General features: G+C 43.0%; 1 protein-coding gene across 9 annotated transcripts in view; it reads left to right on the top strand.

Annotated features, from left to right (window-relative positions):
• The window catches only part of WASHC4 (WASH complex subunit 4), a 141,127-nt gene that overhangs the window by 41,254 nt on the left and 74,015 nt on the right, over window positions 1-25,858 (top strand). For all 9 annotated transcript variants that reach the window (XR_012647298.1, XR_012647299.1, XM_075007870.1 and 6 more), the window contains 12 exons: window positions 1,046-1,192; window positions 1,340-1,419; window positions 2,690-2,795; window positions 3,662-3,778; window positions 7,595-7,763; window positions 9,061-9,215; window positions 10,637-10,711; window positions 10,806-10,910; window positions 12,819-12,953; window positions 14,212-14,320; window positions 15,489-15,555; window positions 22,767-22,853. Coding sequence is in view for 7 of the 9 variants with exons in the window: in XM_075007870.1 (XP_074863971.1) it covers window positions 1,046-1,192; window positions 1,340-1,419; window positions 2,690-2,795; window positions 3,662-3,778; window positions 7,595-7,763; window positions 9,061-9,215; window positions 10,637-10,711; window positions 10,806-10,910; window positions 12,819-12,953; window positions 14,212-14,320; window positions 15,489-15,555; window positions 22,767-22,853 (1,352 nt within the window). In the remaining 2 variants the exon portion in view is untranslated. The remainder of the gene's footprint in view (window positions 1-1,045; window positions 1,193-1,339; window positions 1,420-2,689; window positions 2,796-3,661; window positions 3,779-7,594; window positions 7,764-9,060; window positions 9,216-10,636; window positions 10,712-10,805; window positions 10,911-12,818; window positions 12,954-14,211; window positions 14,321-15,488; window positions 15,556-22,766; window positions 22,854-25,858) is intronic.

Genomic DNA, 25,858 nt, shown 5'->3' on the forward strand with positions numbered 1-25,858 from the left:
ATCTGCAAATAAATCCTAAGTTTAAAATATGTCAATGTGATCCAAGCACACTGAAAGATTTCTATGTCCAACAGTTACCGGAAATAAGAGATAACGCCCCTTTCCATTGTATGAATAGATTGTTGTTTAATTAATCTTCTTCTTAGAAGGTAAATAGAAGGCCAATATCAGTAAAAGCAGCATAAAGTCACTTACTGCAGGCCTTCTGTGGTGCCTGCTAATCTGTTAACATGCTTTTCCGAATTAATGCAGCCTTAGAGTGTACATAGTGTATTCTGAAGCACTGCAGTTTTTTTCCTGCATGTGCTTGGAACATTTGACTGCGTTGAAGGGGAGGAGTTTCAAGCTGATCACATATCCTTACAATCAGAGGAGGAATTCTTTCCCATTACACCATATCTTTCAGGGAACTACTCCTGCCTCTTTTGAATCAAGTCTACACTCAAATATGCCTAAGATTAGTTTCCTAATCTAGTTTCTTAAATAGGCCTAGTTTCCTAACCAGTCACTGATCTTTTTCCCACTGAAATCCATTGCAAAACATTCCACATACTGCAGTGAAAGCATAACTGGAAGTTCAGTGTGGCAGTCGATCCTAGCTGTGTTTTTCCACTTGCATCATGTCATGGAAAAGTGCAGGCTGTCTTGGTGACCTTCTTCTTTACATGTGCTCTTTATAGATTTGTTGGTATTCAGCCCATAAAGTTGGAGGCGGCTGGATTTCTTCTTACTGAAAGAGCAAGCTTCTATATGAATAGCAGGGATGGTATATAAAACGGAAGTGCTATGTACATTCAAAGCTAAACCCAGTGCTGAATGATGTTTATTTAATAGCATTTACTGTAGAATGAATCTCAATAGATTAGGGAGGGAAAGTCATCTGAATTCACTTAGCTTTGTCCTAAAAGGCTGGTTTATAGAATACTACTAAAAAAGGTGTGAAACCTTGCTTGGATTTCAAATAGAAGAGTAAGCATCTGCTTTTAGTCTCTAACTTTTTCATTAGTGTAAAATTTGAGCTGTTATTTTTGTTTCTTCCATCAAGAAAAGAGTAATTTCTGACAAAAAATACAGTGAGCAGCGTCTGGATGTGCTCTCTGCCCTGGTATTGGCCGAGAATACTCTCAATGGGCCAAGTACAAAACAGAGGCGTCTTATCGTGTCCCTTGCACTGAGCGTGGGCACACAAATGGTAAGTTCAAATCCTCGCTATTGTATATTAAATTGTTATCTGTAACAAACAACTTTATCGTTCAACTGTTGTGACAACTTTAAAAGTAATTATTTGCCAGTCAAGCAGTATGTCTCCACCTATTTTCCTCTGCTGCTTTTTCATCAGAAAACATTTAAAGATGAAGAACTGCTTCCCCTCCAAGTAGTTATGAAGAAGCTGGATTTAATCAGTGAACTTGGAGAACGGTGAGCAGCACACAAGGATGGGGTTGGGGGAAGTGGAAGCAATGTCAGCTAGTGTGTTGAGATTTCATGGTGCAGTTTACAAAATCTTGCAGGTTTTTCTGTGTTTTATACTTCGCTACATATAATTAACTGTTTTCATGTACATTGAAGACCAGGGCTTGCTAGAATGTGGACCACAGAGTTCTATTATGAAGTCTGTGGCTTCCCTAATCTTTAATAAAGGGGAGTAGCCTGCAAAATGTATGTCTTATTGAGCAGTACACTATGCTTTTTGTTTGATTTGACGTAGCCTATCGTTTTTGGGGCCTATAGCCTTCTTGGTTTATGTGTCATATTAAAGATTTACATAAACAACTCTCTCCTAATCTAGTAGATTGTAACCAGCTGTGAAATGATTTTGTGCAAAGACTGCTGTACTCAAATTTTATTCATGGAACTTTGATGATTTGTGGACCTTCAACAGGGGTTTGCAACCTTTGGCGTACAGCCCATCACAGTAATATGCTGGCCGCTGCTTCTCACAGCTCTAATTGGCTGAGAATGGTGCACCATGGCCACTAGGAGCAGCAGGCTGAGAAAGGGGCTGGGGGGAGGCAGGAGCAAGCCTGTTGATAGTCAATGTAAACAAAATGTCTTAAGACCTGCCAGCAGATCACCCTGATGAGCCATGCATTGAAGGTTGCCAATCCATGACCTAAACTTATCCTTGGGGCATGTTGTGTAAACTCAAGCAATTTAAATGAATTTGTACAATTACTGTCATGACACTCTACCTTCTTATGCTTTATAAGCTGTCACCATTTTCAAGATCAGTGCCTACTACTAGTGTCCATACGGAAGAAGGTTGTCTGCATGTGGCTCAGTATTTTTTCACTGGTGCACCTCATATGATCAGAGATGAGAATATTTTCTTTACTATAATGTGGTGTAGGAAGCACAAATATATTACAGAGGTTAGGTATGGTATACCTTGAAACAGCATTTCAATAGATTAACATGGTGCTCACAGATAGGATAATGAAAATGGACGTCCATTTATCAAACTTGCATTATATTTTGAAGGCCAGTGGAAAAATAATAAATACTGTGTACACCTGCATTGTGAGCATTAGTGCTATTGAAATAACCTGTGGTTTAGATTATTTTTGTTTTCCACAAAGGGGGCAGTGCTGTAAAAATACAGTCTTGCTGACACACAGTTCACCATCCTGTGTAAATGTTCTTTTGTGTTGCTACTGGTTTTGTTTAACAGCTAATCTCTTGCATTTAGAATCAGAACACAGTGTGATTGTTGCTTCTTGTACTGGCATCGAGCAGTCTTCCCAATTTATTTAGATGATGTATATGAAAATGCAGTGGATGCCTCTAGATTGCAGGTAAATAAGAAATGCCCCTAACTGCTTAGTTACGGTGGCTTGCTTAACTGGGGAATCAGGAGAAGGAAGTTTTAAAACAGTTAATCACAAGTCCAGTGTTAGTTACAAATATGTGAGTCTGAGATTTTTCAGAGCATTAAAGAATTATAGATAGACTTCACTTTTAAAATTAATGAAAGGCATGTCTGATAAATTGCTCTGAAAATCTCAACCAGTACTTTAAATAGTAGACATCACTTAAAGTGGTTTGTCTCTCTGGGCCTTTCCCCTCGGTCATTTAATTTTTAAATTGAATCTTAGGCAGATTCAAAACAAAAATTGGAAAAATCTTAGTAATGTTTTGGTTCCAGTGTGCATCTTTTTTATATTTATCTACTTATAAGGTACTTGGGTTTCAAAGGATTGCCATACTGGAGTTTTATTCCCTCCTTGTGTGATATCGCATGATTAGGTCAATGCATTATAATTTTTTAAACTGACATAAGTAATGGGCTTGCAAAAGGCTAGAACTGAGTATTTGTTCATATAATAATTGCATGGCACGGGCAGCAACAATAGATAGCCCATTCAAATTGGCTTACTTAATGATTTTTCATTTGTTTTAGGATAACTGAATCCAAAATATCAGTCTTTGAAATCACATAGAATATTTTTTTCCAAAAGTTTTTAAAGCTACAGTATGTTAGGTTTTACAGTGTTGCAGTGACACCGTATAAATAAAATCAGCTCAAAAGTGATTCTTCTTTGCATTTGAAATTTTAAACAGTTTAAAGTGGGTTGATTTTAGCCTTTATATGCCAAATGTTTTGAGAGGTTTGTTGACATGTCTGTCTTACATTTTGCTTATTAGCTTTTCTGTTTTTTAGTACATGTTTAGTGCATTACGGGACTGTGTACCTGCTATGATGCATTCGAGACATTTGGAATCCTATGAGGTGCTTCTGGAGTGCTATGACAAAGAAATCATGGAAGTTTTAAATGAGGTAATTGCACAAGTTCAGGGTTTACTGTGAGTAATGACTTATTTGGATTCTAAATTAAAGTCTACTTTTATTGACTGAAATACCAGATTTTATATAAAATCTATGTAGAAGACTTTGAGAGACCTGCTGTGAAGTATAGTGGTAAGGTGAGAAAATGTTATTTTGACTATCAGGTACTTATCTGACCTTGCTACCATAATATCTAAGTATGTTACAGACTTTAATCTACTATATATTTGAGAAAATTTGTAGTCTGTTTGTTTCTATGTGAACCTGTTTGCTCAAGAACACTTCACTTCAAAAATGGTTAAGAGTTGGGACCAACAGATTCTCCTTATCATAACTTAAATCAAGTGTAGAGCTTGGTTTTGTCAGGAAAATAGGTTGTGCCTGGAATAGGATTGTTTTCCATAACGTGGAAAGGGAGAGAGAGCTGCAGGGAGGTGCAGTTGTACTGTGTCATAGCCACAGAAGGCAGCAAGGGGCTAGAGATGGGCATCTGGACAGCTGTAATGGCATTGGGGCAAGTAAGCTTCCTTCCTGGTGCCCATGGAAGCGAGTTCTCCTCCATGGCCAGCCCCAGGGAGCTGCACTGCCCCCCCCACCCCCCGTGCCACTGCAAGCCACAGAGGAAGCACAGTCCCCACCACAGGGGCCACCACTGGTGGTGGCAGTGTACTCCATTCTCCACACACACTATCCCCAACCCTGACTTCCGCACCCCTCACACACACCCAGTCTGTTTCCCAGAGCCCCTCTTCAGTCGTGAACCTTGACTCCTGTACCTTCCACACACACCAACCCTCTGCATTGAACTCCTCCGCACATCCCAGCCATGAGTTCAGCACCCCCACACCTCCAGCCTTCTGCTCTGGGGCTACCAGTGGCACTGAGGGTGGCACTGCTCTAGCAGCAGCGGCTCCCTGGGGCGCCCTCGGTCATGCTGCCTGGCTGATGGGTCCTACGAGGGTGGGAGGGAGCGAGGCTGTGCTGCCCAATCCACACCACCTCCAGGAGGGGCGCTGATGGATGGAGCCTTCCAGCCCCCATCCAGTGGTGCAGCCAACAGCGGAGGCAGGAGGAATTTGGGGTAGAGGAGCCACTTACCATGGCTAGTAGCTACCAACGTGGACAGTCCCAGCCCCAGTTCCCCACTCTCCTCCTTGTGTGATCACCTCACTTCGGTCACTCTGCAGTATAGCTATCCCTCATGCTTGCTGTCCTGCAATGGTCATTGCAGAGCATAACTGTCTCTGCTCTAGGCCCCCTCCCTCTCTATGTTCAGGAGAACAATCCTATTCCAGACACCTCCCATTTAACCCTGACTTTGCTGTAAGTTAGAATAACCTAACCCTCTTCATATTTAGGAGGAGTTCTTGAACAAAGGGACTCGGATGGACTCAGACAGATGCACAAACTTTCTAAAAATATGTGAGTGTATGTATAGATAATGTATGTAACACACACAGAGAGAGGAGAGAGAAGGTGAGAGAAAAAAATGTCTGAGTTAGTGAAGGGCTATAAATCCTCCATTTTACAGATGCTTAAACGTACAAAGTAGTATGCCCAAAGTTACACATGAAGTTTGTGGCAAAACAGGGAATTGAATCCTTATCTCCCAACTTCTTAGCTAGGGATTTAACCCCTAGATCATTTTTTTTGCTCTGTTCAGTCCCACAATAGATGTAATCTATTATGGGATTCTAGAAGAATCTTACATATTGGCCATGTCTACACTAGCCAAAAACTTCGAAATGGCCGTGCAAATGGCCATTTCAAAGTTTACTAATGAAGCGCTGAAATACATATTCGGCGCCTCATTAGCATGCGGGTGGTCGCGGCACTTCGAAATTGACGCAGCTCACCGTCGTGCGGCTCATCCAGACAGGGCTCCTTTTTGAAAGGACCCCGGCTACTTCAAAGTCCCCTTATTCCTATGAGCAGATGGGAATAAGGGGACTTTGAAATAGCCGGGGTCCTTCCGAAAAGGAGTCCCATCTGGACGAGCCATGCGGCGGCAAGCCACGTCAATTTCAAAGTGCTGCAGCCGCCCGCATTCTAATGAGGCACTGAATATGTATTTCAGTGCTTCATTAGTAAATTTCAAAATGGCCATTTGCATGGTCATTTTGAAGTTTTTGGCTCATGTAGACGTAGCCATTAAGTTTTGCTAAACTGTACAAACTCTTACTGGAAACAATTTACACCCTTCTTTGTAAGCCACAAGTGTAGTGGACTCTCATAAACCTGGGGTTCTCAATTTAGGTTTACAAACAGACATTGGGGGTTTGCAACCGCTCTGACCATCACATATTGTTGGTCCCATCAAAACTGTTGTAACAAACATGGTTTGCATTTGCTTAAAGTCAAATTTTTTTTGAAATTAGTTTGTGTGACCACTGGAAGGATCCTTGTTCCGTGTTTGCAGAAAATGGATGGGTCCCTGCTTCCCTAGGTAGGAATCACACTGATGTAACAAATTGTGGGATCCTCATTTAGCCACAAAATCGTTCTAAACGCTCCTGATTAGTCAATGTAAACGTATATCCTAGAACTGACACTACCTTCTTAGAAGTTGAACATCTTCGATAATCACTAACAACAGATAATTATTGATGAGGTTCCTGAATTTTTGATTGACATTTGATTCAGTTTGATTGAAGCAGGAGTGTGGAACCTTTTTTGGGTTGCAGGCTGCTGACCCACAGAAAAATCAGTTGGAGGCTATATGCAATTGAAGAGGGGGGAAAAATTCCCTTACGGATATGACTCCCCCAACTGAGAAGCAGAAATAAGACATTCACCTCATCACCTGAATCTCCATCCCAAACCCTAGGGGGACTGGGGCCATTAGATATGGGGGGGGTGGGCTCCAGGCTCTGGGATGGGGACAAAAATGAAAGGTTCATGGCACAGTGGTGCTTCCAGGGAATGGATGAGGATGTGTGGTCTGGGTAGCAGGGAGGGTGCAGGATGGGAGTGGTGGTCTGGTGGAGAAGGAGTGTGCAGGAGCAGGCTGGAGGGGGAGATGTGGATCGGACGGGGAGGGGGTTCAGGAGCAGGGTGAGGGCCCTAGGTGGCATTGAGGGTGCAGGTGGGTGAGATTTGGAAGAACAGGGAATGGGGGCAAAGGTGCTTACCTGCCACAGCTCTGAGAGGGTGAAGGGGCTCTGCATGTGTCTGTGTGGTGCAGGGAAGTTCCCATTGCTTCCTGACTCTCCCATTGGCTATGGTTTGGACAACAGGAGTGATGTGAGGGTGGTACCTGCACACATCAGTGCCCTGTAGCACAGGAACTGCTTCCCCCACAGCCAGGCAGAGCCTTGGGGCCTGATTAGGCCTGCAGCTTGCCTAGATGGGACTCATAAGGCTCAGGGCTCCTCCCCTGCAGAAGCATGAACTGCAACTGCTGAAGGGTGTCGGTGCTTGTGTGATGCTGAGCCCTGAGCCAAGCCGTGGGTACCCCATTCCTGGATTAAGGCATCAACAAGGCTTCTTTTACTAGTGCATACAAGAATCAGAGGGGTAGCTGTGTTAGTCTGTGTTCTCAAAAACAGGAAGTTCTGTGGCACCTTATAGACTGAGATGTTGTGGAGCATAAGCTTTCGTGGGCAAAGACCCACTTCATCAGATGCCAACAAGAGTCTTCATTCCTGGTACTCTGAAATTTGTAAAACTTCCTTGCTGTGAGTTCCCTAAAGTGCAGCCATAGTCACTAGTACTGTCAGCGTTCTTGCTCTGTAGATGGATTTCAGGCCTATTAAAGTAGGTTTTTGAAGGGACCCTTAGCATCATTTTTGTCATTTTCTTGCATAGCATTTGCTGGACAAATTGTGTAAAGAAATAGAAAAGGATTTACGCCTTTCTGTGCACACACACTTAAAACTTGATGATAGAAATCCCTTCAGAGTTGGAATGAAGGATCTGGCCCACTTCTTCTCTCTGAACCCAATTCGATTTTTCAACCGGTTCATTGACATCAAAGGTAGGTTGCATGTAATGTATTTCATTTTTCTCAATATGTCTCCTCATCTCTCTTGTTTGTCTGGTAACCCTTTTGGTATTACAACTTCTGTTAGCTTAACTGTTTCCTTTGTGTTATTCTGTCACCTCAGTTGCACCCTAAAAATAGCTTAGCTATGTGAAAGGGCATTGCAGGCATAATCCGTAGTTAATGTTGTGAATCTTTACCCACCTCAAGTGGCTAGCTTTCATTAGAGGTTTAGGAATCTGTTTTTGAGCTAATGGGTTTGTTCCCTCAGCTCAATCAACAGAGGCTCGTGGGTTTTAGATCCAGAAGTTATGCAGCCTAACAATAGTATGATCCGTAGGGCAGGGACAAGCAAAATTTGACTACCAGACGTCCAGATCAGGCCCACCAATGTCCTGCATCCCAGGAGGGACCCTTGGGCAGATTGCCAGGCTGCCATGGCCACCCACACCATTCAAAGTGACCAGCTGCTGGAGTCAGCATTTGTGCTTCCGTACAGTGTGTGCCCTTTGGGGGGTAGGGGGTGTCTCTGTGCATTGACCCCACCCCAGTATAATCCTCACAGCTCCCTTGGCTGGAAACTGGCCAATGGGAGAAGCCTGGTAGCTGTGCTTAAGGCACATGCAGCATGTAGAAGCCTGCTGCCATCCTCCCAAGGGGAGACACCAAGAGATACCAACTGGACTCAGCAGCCAGCCACTTTGAATGGCATGTGGGGGCATAGCAGCTGGGGAGTCTGCCCAAGGGTCCTGCTGGGTTACTGGCCAGGAACTGTCTAAGGTAGATGCCTGCCAACCAAAACCTGCACCTGACATTACACCCCCTCTTTCACTTCAAGTTCCTGCCCCAGGTCACAAGCCAAACCCTCTGCACTCCCTTGTATATCGCCTTCCCTCAGGTCAGGATCCCCTACTCCACCCAGTGCCCCTCCCAGATCCTGCACATCGTCTTGCACCGAAGTTCCCTGCCCCAGGTCACAATCCCTCCACCCAAACTCCCTCCCAGACCCCCCCGCCCCCAATCTCTTTACCCAGAGTTCCGTACTGTCCCCAACCTCTGATCCAGACTCAACACCCCCTCTATTAATATCATAGAAAAGTATAGATACCTCTGCTGTAGGGCTATTGTTACACATCCTTTTCTCAGACAGAACCCAGTTTTAGATGGTGGTTTTTCAGTGCAGGGGTTTATGGATTTTTCTTTGTTTTGTTTTCTTTCTTTGCTATTCCCCAGCAACTTAAGAGCTGCAGTTAATAGTTTAGTTCATTCTTCACTATTCATGATTTTACAGTTTATGTGACGCACTACCTAGACAAGACTTTCTACAACCTAACAACGGTAGCTCTTCATGATTGGGCCACATACAGTGAAATGAGGAATTTAGCAACTCAGCGCTATGGCTTATTTATGACAGAAGCACATCTTCCTAGTCAGACTTTGGAACAGGTACAGTATGTGAAGGGTATGTGTGGATATTGTATGTTCAGCTTTATTACAGGTTGAACCTCTCTTGTCCAGAACCCTCAGGACCTGACTACTACTGGACAAGAGAATTTCCCAGACCACAGGAGGTCATTGCCAACACTTCCACTGCCTACTAGGCTCTTAGAAGACATTTAGGGGTAAATTAAAGCTAAATGACAGCACTGAGAGTCAGGCCTTGTGGCTGTAAACAAACTTTATGAGACCATGGAAAACTTGGCCAAACCCATGATGGCTACGTCTACACGTGCCCCAAACTTCGAAATGGCCATGCAAATGGCCATTTCGAAGTTTACTAATGAAGCGCTGAAATGCATATTCAGCGCTTCATTAGCATGCGGGCGGCAGCCGCGCTTCGAAATTGACACTCCTTGCCGCCGCGCGGCGCATCCAGACGGGGCTCCTTTTTGAAAGGACGCCTCCTACTTCGAAGTCCCCTTATTCCAATGAGCTCACGGGAATAAGGGGACTTCGAAGTAGGCAGCATCCTTTCGAAAAGGAGCCCCGTCTGGACGCGCCACGCGGCAGCAAGGAGCATCAATTTCGAAGCGCGGCTGCCGCCCGCATACTAATGAAGCGCTGAATATGCATTTCAGCGCTTCATTAGTAAACTTCGAAATGGCCATTTGCATGGCCATTTCGAAGTTTGGGGCACGTGTAGACACGGCCGATAAGTGGTTGCCCTGCTAACTAAAATCATGCCGGATTACAGGGTTTGCTGGATGAGAGAGTTCCAGAGTAGAGAGGTTCAACCGTTAGATAATTATTCAAAGCATTCATGAAGTACAGGATCTAAAGAACCCAAAATTATAGACCATTTTGTAAAATTCTAGACTTGAACGATTTACTCAAGACTAACAAGTCTTTGCCATAATCCAGGTAAAATTCCTGATTCCCAGACCCATACTAGTTCTTCTTGAGTAGTAAAACCATGTAATCAACATAAAATGATTTTTTAAAAGTAGCTGTTAATTTGTGAACCTTGAATATGGAGGATATTACATTTTATTTGGAAGCTGAGAAAATGGTCCAGTTTCTCTCTCTTGTTTTTACACTTACTAGAGAGGACTAAAGAACATTTAATTTTAAAAATGCTAAAAGATACAAGTGAAGAAAATTCACTTTTAATATGACACTGACTATAAAACTTGAAACAAAGAAACCGTAGATCTAGACTCTGAAGTGGTCCAGAACAAATTACAAAGATATTTTCACAAATTTGAAAGAAGTGATGATTATCATACATCACTAATTACTTTAATCTGCTTTCTAAAATACTTTTTCAGATAATTGATTTTCACAATTGGTAGTTATTCTGTATACATTGGAATGACATGCTAGAGACTGTTTATGATCCATTAAAGATTTTTAACATATTGTTTCAGGGTCTGGATGTTTTGGAAATCATGAGAAATATTCATGTTTTTGTATCTCGCTACCTCTACAATCTGAATAATCAGGTAAGGTGTATTGTGTACTTATGTGGGTTGTGCATATCTGATTATTATAGGTTTTAGTTTTGATATCTGGTAAATGATAACCTTTTTTTTGCAGATCTTCATTGAGAGAGCTAGCAATAATAAGCATTTAAACACTATCAACATTCGGCACGTTGCTAATTCAATTCGAACACATGGCACAGGAATCATGAATACAACAGTAAGTACTCTTTGGACTGCCACTTTTTAATAGGTACAGAACAGTGTTAAAACTCCAGAATTTCCTGACTTTTGAGTTCTTAATCACGCAGTTTTTAATATTGCACAAACATAGGTTTTTGTATTGAATATAACAAAGTAGTAAAACGTAAAAGAGGAAGACCTCAGACAAAGTGGAGGTCTACTGAGACTGAAGGCCAACTGGGGTACTCCTGGAGCCAGCTAGAAGTTTTGTTCCAAGACAGAGTGAAATGGAGCAGACTTGTAGATCACCTGTGTTCTACGCCGAGTACAAGGGTTAAAGTAGTAATAGTAGTTGCTGGACACTTGATCAGTCAATATCAAAAGTCTCATGAGTTATGGTACTGGTAGCTGATATATAAAGTCACATCTTTTGGCAAATACCATAACTGACAAGATGTTTAGAAACATCCATGAAGATCTCTGAATTACTCTAAAGATCAAACAGTTTTTATGTTTGCAATACTTTACTCTCTAAACGGTAACCTTTATAATTACGGTGCCATAGATCACTGATGGTTAAAAGTTGGTAGATTGGTATTTTTATAGCATTTAATTTAAGCGAATCAGGAGAAAAGTAATGCTGATGACTCTTAAGTAAACTTAAATAGTTAAGCTGCCATTTTCTACATTTTAGAATTTGGGACATGAAAAGGTCATTAAGTAGCTGTCTGTGAATTATATATGTCACTATACTTTGGCTAACGTTTGTAATTGATTTTTACTACTACTTGCTTTGAATCTAGAAGCTGTTGTAGGTTATGGATTATTAGATAGCTTTAGCTTTCTAAATAGAATGATTGTATTGATCTTTGGCTGGAGGATGCAGACTCAAGACAGCTGAATGCCACCTATGTCCTGTAGATAACAGCAGTGTACTTACTGAGCCTGGTAAAGCTTTTCATATGTTTGTTGCATATTTAGTAATTGGAAAAACCTGGTAGGGTGTTAAGGTTTACTGAAAAAATCAACTAACTCCAAAAGAATCAAATTTTGGACTGGCAGTAGATTTCTTACAATCTCTTTATTGCTCTGTCTTTCCTATTCTTCTTCCTACCAATCCAGCGCGATGTAAGAACTTGATGAGTACTGTGTGCTGATGGACAAGCCCTTTCTCTAAGGCAACATGTATAAAATGAAAATGTTTAGAAATGAAGATTCTTTCTTTGTCGCATTTCAGGAAGGTTCCTGCTTTACTGATGATTCTAATAAGCATTATACTACTAACGTGTTCCTCTCATGTTAGAGTTGATTGTCTGAGAGAGGTCAGCTCTGAACCAGAAGTTGTCTTTCGAGCCACAGTGCTTCCTGGCAAGGTGGACTTCTGCCTTTAATCACTTTTGACAGGGGCCACGGAATAAATTTAGACTTGAAAAAATTGAGATTTGTTCCCTATGGAAATAATATTTTACAAAATTTTGAGGAAGTGAAAAGGAGGTGTGAATGTTGCAATGACACTCTGCATGTAATCCTACCTACAGAATTTGCGACAATGAAAGCAGACATTCAGCAAGCTTCACTGCTGTCTTACTGTGATGAATCCTGGTCAGGTGCCACCTGAGGCATGTTGTCCGCATACTCAGAAGAGGGACAGCAACTAGTTGTGGGCTTTAAAATATCAGCCTAAAATTCCAAGTTACCTTCTTGTCAGCCTTTCCAAAGGAAATTAAAACTTTCAGAAGAAGATTAGCCTTCCTTTAGGAAGAGAGGTTGCTCAGGTTGAGTGTCTGAGATTCACAGAATGGGTTGGGCTATATTGAGCTTTCCATCTACAAAAAATGTCATAACATGGAATAAAAACTTCATGAAGCTACTGAATGATAATCATTAGAGAAGCATGTTAATCTGAAAGAGTTTTTCTAATTATGAATTTTTAATTTTCCTGCAGGTTAATTTCACATACCAGTTTCTGAGGAAAAAGTTCTACATTTTTAGCCAGTTCATGTATGATGAACATATCAAATCCAGACTGATCAAAGATATCCGATTCTTCAGGGAAGTCAAGGATCAAAATGATCATAAGGTATACTACACACAGAGTAAACACAGCTGCCTTTGCATTGAAAAGCAAACATGCACTAAATTATAAATGTCACCTTTTAAATAAAAGGAAAATTATACGTTTATAGACATGGCATTTTCTGATGCCATTGTTGCAGTATATACATATTCCTGCATTGCAACTGGCTTATCTCATTCTAGTTTTTTACTGAACGCTAGATGGTACTAATCAGCAGACACAACGGTTCCTTGGTATTGCAGGATAGGGTACATTTATTCTCTTGTTAACCTGGTACAGATGAAGCCTAGTGTTGTCTTAAACCTCCAGTCCAAATCAAGTTTACCAAAATTACAGTAGGTGTTCCTGTCTATTTTGCAGTAGAAGCTTCTCTTGAGATTAATGCAGAAACTTGTTATACAGTAGACTCTGGCTTTATGTGGACTGGACTTATGCATTTTTATTTTAACACGCGTCAAATGGGGGGCACTATTTTATTGTACCCTGCCTCTCCACTTATTCCTGTGCTGCTGGCCAGCTCAGGGGCTTCTTAGGAGGCAGGTCCTGCCTTGTGGCTGCCCGGCGCTGCAAAGCCAGGGATGGAAAGGGGCAGGCATGGCTGGAGCTGCCTGGGGCCAAGCCAAGCTGCGGCTGGACCTGCCATTGCCAGAGCAGCCCCAGGGCCAACCCGCGCCATGGCTGGAGCTGCTGCTGCTGCCAGAGCAGTCCTGGGCCAAGCACCATAGCTGAGGGGTGGCAAGGGACACCATGGCTGTTCTGCGTGGTCAGTGGCTGGAGCAGAGGCTCCAGCCACCCCCTTTCCCCAGCTATGGAAATTCCAGGGATCTCCCCACCTCCTCAATTTACACAAAATTTGATATATGCAGCGGTTGCCCAGGACGCAACCTCCATGTAAATTCAGGGTTTACTGTACATGTGACAGTACCTGTCTGTCTCTCTCAGGGTCTCTGTGTAATGATAGAAGATGAGAGTTATGTATCTAATTCTTCTTCATTGGAAGTTTGCTTGAATAAGAAGAGTACTGTTGTGTTTATGTAGTAGTAACAAATCTGCTCATCTTTGCAATTTGCATACCTGACCTAGTTATTGACACATTCACAAATTAGTATGCATAGACAGGATCATACTTCAAAAGATAAAAGGAGGAGTCTGCGTAGTTTAGGGGGCCAGAATGGAAGGTAAAATTGTGTTCACATATAAGGTCAGGTGAATTGTTCAAGTATCAATATTTTTACTAACTATGCAAAAATTCTTTCTCTAGTATCCATTTGAGAGAGCAGAGAAGTTTAATCGGGGCATCAGAAAGCTTGGAATGACACCTGATGGACAAAGTTACCTTGACCAATTCAGGCAGCTCATAAGTCAGATAGGTATGAATCATTGTATCTAAAAATTTGGTACAAACATTTTAGTAGTAAAGATCTTCATAAGCCTATAACCACACTGCTTATTTTACCTATATTTTCAGACTGAGCCTTAAATTCAAGCTTGATAATGGGAGAGTGCATGTCCACTGAAGTAATTAGAGTTTTACCTAATTAAGAAAAAGGTCTTGAATTTTTTAATGCAGAGTCATACCTCGAACTTGTATGGATTTTTATTTATTTGCTTTGGGCTCAGTGTTTGTGTTTGACGGAGGCAGTATTCATTCAGGTTGAGTATCTTGCACACTAAATGAGAAATATTGTACTGTTGAACTTAGATACAACACATGGTGTTTTGAATCAAATAAACGTTGCCCCTCTCTGGTCCAGCACCTTCAGGACTTTAGTGGTTCTGGATGAGGAGTTTGGCCAGACCAGGGGATGTGAGTGTCTCCTGCTCCCTGGGTGCCTCTGCTGTCCTACCCAGTGGGCTCTCTGGCCCTGTTTGGAGTGCCAGGGGACACCAGTGCCCTAGCTCCAGCTCCATGCGGGGCTGCCCAGTGATGCTGGCCCCTTGTGAGGCTTCCCCTGGATGCTGGCTCCTTGACCCTGGCCCCCTGCGGGGCTCCTGGGAGATGCTGCCTCTGGACATCTCCCACTGCCTCCCACGGGGCTGCTGTGAGGCCATCTGGGGTTGCTGGATGAAGGATGTTGCTGGATGAGGAAATGCAAGTTTTCGGTGACGCAACCTCTACAGAGATGTGCATATATTATAATAGGTACATTTGATTTACTGTTTGTAGTAATACTTTGGGCACATTGATGCCTCAGTGGTACAGGCATCTAGAACCTAATCTTACTAGCACTTCCTAACAGCTGTATCTTATTGCAGGATTTGGACCTTAGTTTAGCTGTTTAAAAATGTAGTGTATGTGATCACAAGCTGCTTAGAAGAAGCTAGTCATGGCTCATGTTTTGTTCCTAAGTTGGACTTTGTGCCATTAAGCTTTAAAACATCTGCATTTTTTCTCCATGTCATTAACTTCAGAATATTTATCTTGTAAAAACCATTCTGGCTACCCAGGGCATCAGAATTTCAGAGTTGATAGGATTTTTGAAAAGTGACCATGTAACTGTCCAACTTAGTATGTTCCTGTTTCTTTTGTTTTTAAAGGCAATGCAATGGGCTATGTGCGAATGATAAGATCTGGTGGACTTCACTGCTGTAGTAGTGCAATTAGGTACCTACATGAATATATTTCATGCTGCTATTAATATTTTTATATCCCTGTGCTACCCATTCATGCTGTTATTTCCGTAAAAAAGATCTGTTTTTTCATATATGCATGATTTGATTCATAAGTGTGACAAGTATTATGGTAAGTATGGCCATTTTTGGGATACCATTGTGTCTTAAACTAGTTCAGAATCCCTACATTGTGAAATTGACTTACTGGAGTTCTCCTTCAAGTGATCCCTGCAGGTGCTCCATTCAGGTCTTGGTGCATCCTGGCACCGCAGATTGGAATGTTTTCGGAGAAGTATAATGATAACCCCCGCGCCTCTCCCCCACCCCCACACCCAATGTCTCAAGCTGCTGCCTCTCTGTGGAGTGCGCACACGGCGCAGTCCCTGTCAGTTCCTTTTCAGCTGTCCCTGGCTGAAGATGAGCTTCAGAGCAGCTTTTCCTTCTGACTGGGAAAGATAGAAATTCATCATTAGTTTTGACTTTTTACCTCATATTTTTAATAGTTTTACCTTTTTAAATCTACTATGAAAAAGAGTAAAGAGATGTGACTCATGCAGAGACTCAGTGCCTATTTGTGATGGGCATGCCTGTTGTGTGAAATGCCTGAGAGAGTCTCATGCACCTAACAAGTGCCTGCATTGCCTGAACAAGACAAAGTCCACAAAAGACAAGAAAAGACTGCAAAGCACAGCTCAAGGCTGTGCTCTGGGAAAATTCTCTTCTACCATTAAGGAACAAATTAGAGGAGATGCGGTAACAGTGGTCTCACAGGGCAGATTTATCACCCTGCAAAGGCTCTCCACTTGCAAAGGCTTCAGTGGTACAGTCTTCATCAGCACTGCCCAGAACCTCTGATTCCTCAATGCCACCAGTCTTTGGCACTGCAGGGAAACACAGGTGAGCCTCAGTCAGGAGAACTGAAACAGAGGCCAAACTAGCCACATCTGTTGACCTTATTGAGGCATCAGCTTTGGAGAAGCTACATGTGTCTTCACCAGCAGCTCCTGCTAGCTCTCCTTCTGTGCCAGAACAACTAGCACCACAGCACAGAAAAGCACTGCACAAAATGTGGTACCTACAAAAATCTCCTCAGACTGACATAGGAGCAGCAGCTTGCTCACCATGCTCCGTAGCACAGGGGCACATCAATATGCCACAAGGTGCCCACCACTCTTCTACATGGCTATCCCCAAGATCTGATTATGGTAGTGGACATAGGAGCAGGCGTTCATCAGGCCACTCCTCTCCCATACAGGGACCATTCCCTTCAGCTGCATCCCATTTGGGGTGTCTTCCACTTCCAGACACTCACCCACAATCTATGTGAACTCGTTGCCTGCTCACCCACCTTTAGTAATCCCCCAAGTGGGTTTCAGTGAGCACAATGACTTACCTCACTCAGACTCAGAGAGCTCCTCACAAGGCCCTAGATCCAAGCAGGACAAAGCAGTGTTCCAGATCATGCACTCTCGACTGGTACATGATCTGAAACAATTTCAGGAATTATTTAAACGAGTACTCCAATCACAAGATTTCACATTACAAGAGGGTCAGGGCAGACAATATAGGTTTCTCACTATATTACAACCCATAGCATCCTAGAAAACCCATCAACGAGGCTATCCTCAAACCTTTAGATGCTCTATGGCAAAATCCAGCTTCTGTTACGCCCACAAACTGTAGAGCGGATAGAATATGTTTTGTTCCTACAAAAGATATGGGCTTCCTTTTTTCCATCCACAACCAAATTCACTGGTTGAGGATTCTGTGAATCTCAAGACTCAGAACCTACGCCCAGTGACGAAGAACATAAACGGCTGGACACCTTTGGCCATAGAGTGTACTCTTGTGCTACACTCCATTTCCATATATCAAAGTATACAGGCCTTCTACCCAACTGTGATCATGCTAGTTATGTCAAATTATAGGACGTGGTACAGGACCCCCCTCACAGCATACAACCTCTCCTACAGGAGGATTTGTCAGTAGCCAAAACAGCGCAGCTAGAGCTACAGCCACAGCCACTGTGATGTGTAGAGTCACTTGGCTACAGTCATCTGGCATCCCAAGAAATTTATAAGTGAAGGAGGAGGATTTCCCCTCTGACGGAAAGCAGTTTTTGCTAATAATGCAGATGAGATCTTACACTTGATGAAGGACCCTTGAGCAACACTTGGTACTTTGGGGATGTATACCCCACCAAATAAGAAATGCAAATATGCTTCCTACCATAGGCCCAGGGAGTATAACTATGGGCATTTCAGGCCACAACAGAGGCCATGTGATAACAGGACCGAGCAACATTCCAACGGGGACACAGCAAAAGCACTCTTCTTAACTTGCTATCTCTCACAAACAACCAAGTAGAGGTTTTGGTCAGAGGTCTGAGGAACCATCCTACAAATCCAGTGCATTCCAAGGTTACCTTTCATCGCTGCCTGAGACCTTTTTACCAACAATGGACCCAAACTGCCACAGACAAGTGGGTCCTAGAAGTCATCAGATCAGATTATACTATCTACTTTATTTCCATGCTTCCTACCCATTCCCCTACCACATCCCCTTTTAGGGACCCACCTCATGAGCTCGTATTACAAGTGGAGGTGCAAAAATTGCTCACCTTAGGGGCAATAGAACCCATCCCCAAAAAACACTGGGCCAAGGGGTTCTACTCCAAGGCTATGTCTACACTATCCAAAAACTTCGAAATGGTCATGCAAATGGCCATTTCGAAGTTTACTAATGAAGCGCTGAAATACATATTCAGCACTTCATTAGCATGCGGGTGGCCGCAGCACTTTGAAATTGACGCGGCTTGTCCTGACAGGGCTCCTTTTCGAAAGGACCCCGCCTACTTCGAAGTCCCCTTATTCCCATCTGCTCATAGGAATAAGGGGACTTCGAAGTAGGCGGGGCCCTTTCGAAAAGGGGCCCCATCTGGATGAGCCACGCGGCGGCGAGCCGCGTCAATTTCGAAGTGCCGCGGCTGCCCGCATGCTAATGAACTGCTGAATATGTATTTCAGCGCTTCATTAGTAAACTTCGAAATGGCCATTTGCATGGCCATTTCAAAATTTGGGGCTAGTGTAGACATAGCCCAAGTGTTTCCTCATGGCCAAAAAGACACGGGAATGGAGACTGATTTTAGATCTCAGGAAACTGAACAGGTTTATTCGCAACACTGGCACTGGACAAAGGAGACTGGTTCTCAGCCCTCAGCCTCCAAGATACACTCACCATAGTTACTGTATTTCTTAGGAGACAAAATGTCAATGAATGTCTAATCAAGGGCCCTGTGCACCAGCAAACTGCTTTCATGACAACTGCTGCCAGGGAATGCTTTTCCCGACTTGGCCTTCTCATCAACTTACAAAAGTCCACCTTAAAACCCACGCAAAAGATGGAATTCATTGGAGTATTGCTAAACTCAGTCACAGCAAGAGCTTACCTACTGTTGCAGAGATTCCAGGCAATCCGAAATCTCGTTCATTCAATCAGGCAGGCTCCTTTCTCCATGGCTTCGACATGCCTCCAGTTATTGAGGCTTATGGCTGCCACAAAATGTATAGTTCTATTTGCGAGACTACACATGTGTTGCCTACAACAGTGGCTCTCTCGCAATTATATACCAACCTGACACAACCTCTCGAAGTGCCTCACTCTTTCCCCACTAGTGCTACAATCTCTCAAATGGTGGATGTCTCCAGTCAACCTTCTTGTCAGCGTAGTGTTCCGCCAACCAGACTCTTCAGTGACTATAACAACAGATGCGTCACTCATGGGCTGGGGCACCCACTGTGGCACATCATCAGTACAGGGAATGTGGGCCCAGCACAAGAGATTCTTTCATATCAGTATCCTAGAGCTCAGGGCCATTTGCAGGGTCTTGTGCCCATTGCCTTCCTCTGATAAGAGGGAAAACTATACATGTCCTCACGGACAGTATACTCAGTATGTTTTATGTCAACCAGCCGGGGGTTGTCCGATTGTACTCTCTCTATGTGCTGAAGCACTCATATTCTGGAACTGGTACATCAAAAAAATCAAATAGCCCCGACACCAATGTACATACTGGGACAGCAGAACATGAGAGCTGACAGAATGAGCAGGTATTTTTCGGATCAGCAAGAGTGGAAGATGAATACCAATATACTCTTAATCTTTCGCGAATGGGGTTTCCCAACGACAGGTCTCTGTATAACAGTTCACAACCGCAGATTCTGCTCATGAGTGGGACTAGGCAAGAGATTGCAAGGAAGTGCCTTCATCATCTGCTGGACAGCTTCCCTAATCAATGCATTTCTTCCAATCCTGCTCACTCACAGAGTGATCAAAAAGATCCAGTCAAGCCACTGTAATCTTAATAGCCCCAACCTGGCCCAGACATCCTGGGTTCCCTTCTTTATATTATCTATCAATAGATCAGCTGATCCATCTTCTGATGGTGCCAAATCTCCTGCCACAGCACTGTGGGTAACATATCACCTGATCATCAAAACCAAGAAACTCATGGCATGGCTTCTCCATGGTTCCAGAATGAAGAACTTACCAGCTCAGACAGGGTCACACATGGTGTTCTAAACAGCCATCATCCCTCCACCAGAAGCACCTATCAAAACAAATGGGCATGCTTTCAACAGTGGTGCATGATGCATAATTTATATCCCAATACTGTCCCCATAACTACCTTGCTCGACTACCTCATGGATCTTAGCTACATGGGCCTCTCTATCCGCTCTGTCAGAGTATACCAGGTGGTGATTATGACCTTCTACGAGTTGGTAGATGATTCCTCTCCCTTTGCACACATCTCCGTTAAGCATTTTCCCACAGGCTTGCAGAAAATGCATCCAAATGTGTGCCCTCTGGTACCATCATGGGATCTAAACCTGCTTCTAGACGCACTCACATTAGACCACCCTTTGAGCCGTTAGGTGTTGTGGAGATGTAGTGCCTATCTATGAAAGTGGCTTTTATAGTGGCAATATCATCTGCTAGAAGGGTAGGAGAAATCACAGACCTCATGGTGGACCCACCTTTCACCACTTTTACTAAAGACAGGGTGATACTGAGGCCCCATCCAAAGTTTCTCCTGAAAGTTATAACCAACTTTCACATAAGCAAACCCATTTACTTACTTAGGTACTTCCCTAAACCTGATACCTCCTCCACAGAGGCAATATTCTGTACCCTTGATGCAAGGCGGGCAGTAGCATTTTACCTTGAGATAACTAAAAAATTGGACAGACTCTTTGTGGCGTGGTTTGGGCCTTGTGAAGGAACAGCTGTTTCAGCACAGCACCTATTGAAGTGGATTGCAGATTCCATAGACACTGCATGCCAGCGCAGGCAAACGGCCACCACTGACTATCAGGGCTCACGCCACATAGGAGATGGCCGCTACAATGGCCTTCCTGAATAATGTACCGTTAGTGACAAGTATCAGAGAGGTTGCTGAGTTAGTCTGTCTCTTCAAAAACAACAAGAAGTCCTGTGGCACCTTATAGGTGAACAGATATTTTGGAGCGTAAGCTTTCGTGGGCAAAGACCCGCTTTGTCAGATGCATCTAACGAAGTTGGTCTGTGCCCACAAAAGCTTATGCTTCAAAATATCTGTTCGTCTATAAGGTGCCACAGGACTTCTTGTTGTACCATTAGAGGATGTCTGTAGGGTGGCCACTTGATCTTCACGCTATATATGTGTACAGCACTATGCTTTACAAAAAGAGCCAATACCTGCCACTGCTCTGTCAGAGATGGTCCTTCCACCATCCAGATTAAAGACTCCAATGCCGATTTCCACAGTAGGTGCTACTACGGAGTCATCTGAGTAGAACACCCACAGGGACCACTTGAAGGAGAAGTAGTTATTTACTTGGGGCAGTAACAATGGTTCTCCGAGATGTGTCCGTGCGGGTGCTTCACTACCCTCCTATTCTCCCCTCTGTCTCGAGTCCACAAGGACTTCAGATAGAAAAGGAACAGATGGGGACTGTGTCGTGCGCACACTCCATGGAGTGGCAGCAGCTTGAGACACTGAATGCACAGGCCTGCAGCATGGGGAGGCAGGGGTGAGGGGTGGGGGATGGGACACTGCTCTGAAAGCATTCCAATCTGTGATGCTGGGACACACCAAGACCTGAGTGGAACACCTGCAGGGACACATCACGGAGAACCATTGTTACTGCACCAACTGAGTAACTTCTTCCTAAAACTACAGAAATCATAACCCTTTGTGTAGCGTGGCATATTTTATAGGTGGGCTTTTAAAGACCAATTTTGAATAAGGAAAAGTTATTTACTTGTTCCCATAACATAAGAACTAGGGGTCACCGAATGAAATTAATGGGTATCAGATTTAAAACAAACAAAAGGAAGTTTTCTTCACACAGCACACAGTCAAACTTTGGAGTGTCTTGCCCAGAGGATGTTTTCAAGACCAGGATCTTTTCAGGGTCCAAAATAGGAATGGGGCATCCCTAGCATCTGTTTGTCAGAGTCTGTAAATGGATGACAGGAGAGGAATCATTCAGTAATTACCCATTGTTCTATTCACTCCCTCTGGGACATCTGTCATCAGCCGCAGTCGGAAGAATGGTTACTGGGCCAGATGGACCTCAGGTCTAACCCAGTATGGCCGTTCTCATATTTTTATGTAATTAATTTCTTATTGTGCATAGTGCCATAAAGTACACAGCATTTCACACAGCCAACAGGACACAGTTTGTGCCTTGATAGTTTACAAGCTAGGTGTTGTACCATAGGGTATATAGCACACAAAGAGATCGTCAGGTGGCAGGTGTGGGTGGTTTATGTGCAGTATTATGAGGCTGGCTGTTTTCTCCAGGTGTTCATGTTTTCTTTGATTTGGTAGCTATGATTTTATTTGGATGGTATGAGTCCTGGCTGAAAGATGTTTTCGGAGGAGTTGGATCTTGTGTGGTATGTGGGATTGGGGAGCATGCTTCATGTATAACAGGGCAGAATGTGGGAGAACATAGAGATTCTTGTGAAGAAAGATAGGGAAAGAACATGGCTGACAATGGAATTAACAGCTATTCGGTGAGAAAAAGAGGGAAAATGTAAGCATAACTGTGTCAGAGCCTTGAAATTAATTATTCTTAATTGTGTAATTTACTTATGCTTGATGAATCAGTGAGTAAAGCACACTGAATATCAATTTAACACAACATAAATGTGTAGGTTTGTTCCTGATCTTGAAGACATTGTTAATTTTGAAGAACTTGTGAAAGAAGAAGGACTCTCAGAAGAAACACAGAAGGCAGCAAGGTAACCCTTCATTGTGTTCTGAGATGTGGGAAGGCAAGGTCTTGGTGTAAAAAGAATCTCGTGTTTGGTGCCTTTCTTATTTAAAAAATTCAAGTGCTTTACAAAAGATAAAGTGAAATTAAACTGTTTTTGTTCAGTCACAAACGGTATAGCTATTGCTTTAAAGATGCTAGTCAGAAAATAGAATGTCTGTCACCTCCATTTGGAACTCAACTGCTCAGTAAAATTATCATTTTGGTAAGGATAGGTCTTTGGTCTGTACACATCTTAAGTTTTAGAAATCTGCTTTCTGGTTTTAGAGACTTTATAAACAAATCCGCTTTACTAATCCTTTTCTAAGTCCTGTTAATATATCATTGAGGACTCCAGGGAAATCACCAACCACATGGCCACCTTGGCTTGTGTAGTGGAAGGAATGGACAAAAATGAGCACTTTCCATTTGGAACACACTGGTTAAAATGTGTAGGGGAGAACTCTTTTTTTCAACTGTGTTGGTCGCATGTCAAAACCATTCTCTCATATTTAGAATAACAATAGCCAGTGATGACCTATCTGAACCACACTTGGTAAAACAGTGTTTCTTAAACTATGTTCTGTGGAACGCTGGTGTTCCATGAACAACTCTCAGATGTGCCACAAGTGTTCGGAAAAATACACTGGTACATATTTTCTGTTATTAAAACCAGATGTAATGTTACTACTGTATTGCTATGACACCTGATTAAATTGCTTCATTTTGTTTTTGCTGTATATGTTGCTATTTGGGTTTTTGTTTTGTTTTTTTGTCTCAATTTTTTTAAGAAAATTTTCATAGGTGTTCCACATACAAAATATTTTTGGTGTTCTGTGGTCTCAAACTTTGAGAAACACTGTGTTTAAATATGTTCTGAACATTGCCATGTGTTATATGTGATTAAAGCTTAGGTTTCTTTTGGTTCCTTTTCTTGTTTAGAGGCATCAGAGTGTGACCGTTAATGGGCCCAGGGAATATCTCAATTGGCAAAACTTTCTGAAAGTAATCATTCAAAGTCTATCTTAAAACTGAATCTAAAACTGCTTTTTTTGGGGTAGTGGATGAAAAACAAGCAATCTTGCTGTTTTGTAGCCCATACTGTTTACCAGCTGCTAAAGGAATTCTTTTTTGTTCTACTTCTACGGATGTAGCTGTATTCTGCTCATCTCTTAGCTAGCTATCAATGCAGATAACAAAACATGAACTTTCTTTGTAATTTCTGCTGGGTAAATACTAGCTTTTTGTTCATTTTGTTTTGTTCACTCTGTCAAGGTTGCAATTCTGAGTTAAACAGAAGAGTGTTTTGAGGAGGTTGAGGAAAGTTTTACCATGTTTCCGTATAGTTCCACAAAATTTAATGCAGTCACAGTTGCTAAACAGGTCTGGCTTAATTCCTTGCTATATGCTTGCTATCTGGTTTGAGATGTAAACTGATAAAACATGGCACTCATTTTCACACTATATCTTTGTCATTGAACAGAGCTGTCTCTGATTGGAGTGAATCTCCAGAAAATATATTACAATAATTCTTAATTTTTTAAGAGTGTATATGTTTAATTTTCCATTGCACAGCTTCTTTCTGCATTCACCAGTAATGGTTAACACCTATAGAATTTGGAGGCAGTCCAGTGTTGCTGCTGGAGGGTCCCGGACTAAGCTAAGCCCTGCAGCTCATGCTTCTAGATTTTCTGTCTCCAGCGATGGAACAAGTTGGTGGCTTGGTTTCCCCTCACTGTCTGTCTTTCTTTGTGCAGTAACAATTTATTTTCCTTCTCTTCCTTTTCTTCCCCTGGATTGAATGCTTGACAGAGAGATTATTTCAACCACCAAGCACCACTGAAACATGCTCCTCTGCCCCCATTCAGGCATGGCAGAGCTATTCTGCAAACAGCAAGCTAACTGTAAGATTGTTTTTCATGCAAAGCACCATTTACAGGCTCTTCAGAGGGCAAATTGTGCCCTACCCCTTCTCTGTCAGGACATGGTGCTCAGACTGGACTTGCATGTCAGGTCCCCCGACCCCAAGAGCTGCAACTCTAATGAAGAATCTAAGGATGAGGATGCTATCCAGCCAGCTCTGGGTAAGACTCCCAACAGATTGGAGGGAAGGGGGAGCATCCTCCAAAAAAGGATCCAAAAAATCCCCCTTCTACCGATATTGAAGTAGGGGGGATCTGCTTCCTGGGGAAAGAAGTGGGGTTGTCACACCATTCCCCTTTGTTGCACTAGGAATATAAGGCTTTTCCTGATACTTAGGGTTGGGTCTAGCTAACCCAGAGATTCTGGGATCCCAAAACTAAAAGCTAGAATCACCTTTGCAAGATAGCAATTGCTAATGAGCAAGTGGAGTGAAAATATGAGATCAAACCGCCCCTCGACTTCACCATACCTTTCCCTTGAGGGAGTGTTTGCTAGTGCTTTTCTCCTACACACAGTCTGTGTTCTCTGTGAAACTCACTACCCCTCTCCCACTCTACTGCAGCTCTGGCTCTGCAGAGGAGCCTGTCATTCCCAGGAAGCCTTCTATCAATTTGCTCCATATTGGGAATTTCAGCCCAAGGCCCCACACTTCCAGACAGGGAAAGGGATACAGGTTTCAGGCAGCAGTAGAATGGAAATTATGCCTGCTTATGATAGTAATAAAACCTTGCTCTGACAGGGAAAGGTGTTTTTTCTCTCTCCCTTTCTTGCTTCCTTCCCTCCTCCACTGGCTGGCTGCTTATTAAAGTGTAAGGAGCACATCAGACTGCCTTTGACCAGAATAGAGGCATCTGGGGATTCTGTTCCCCATGAAGTTGCACCATCATGGGCTTACAGAGGAGTAAGTGAAAAATCCCTTCCCATGTTCAAAACCATCCTGTTGCTAAGTGAAGTGTAAAGCTGATTAGAGTGGTACAAGGCTTCTGCTTCAGTACTTGGAAGCTAGCCAGCGTCAGGGTGCAGGGATGCAACCTTTTATGTGACCATCTAACAACCGACTTCTACAATTGA

Source organism: Carettochelys insculpta, chromosome 1 (assembly GCF_033958435.1).
Source record: "Carettochelys insculpta isolate YL-2023 chromosome 1, ASM3395843v1, whole genome shotgun sequence".
NCBI classification, from domain to species: domain Eukaryota; kingdom Metazoa; phylum Chordata; order Testudines; family Carettochelyidae; genus Carettochelys; species Carettochelys insculpta.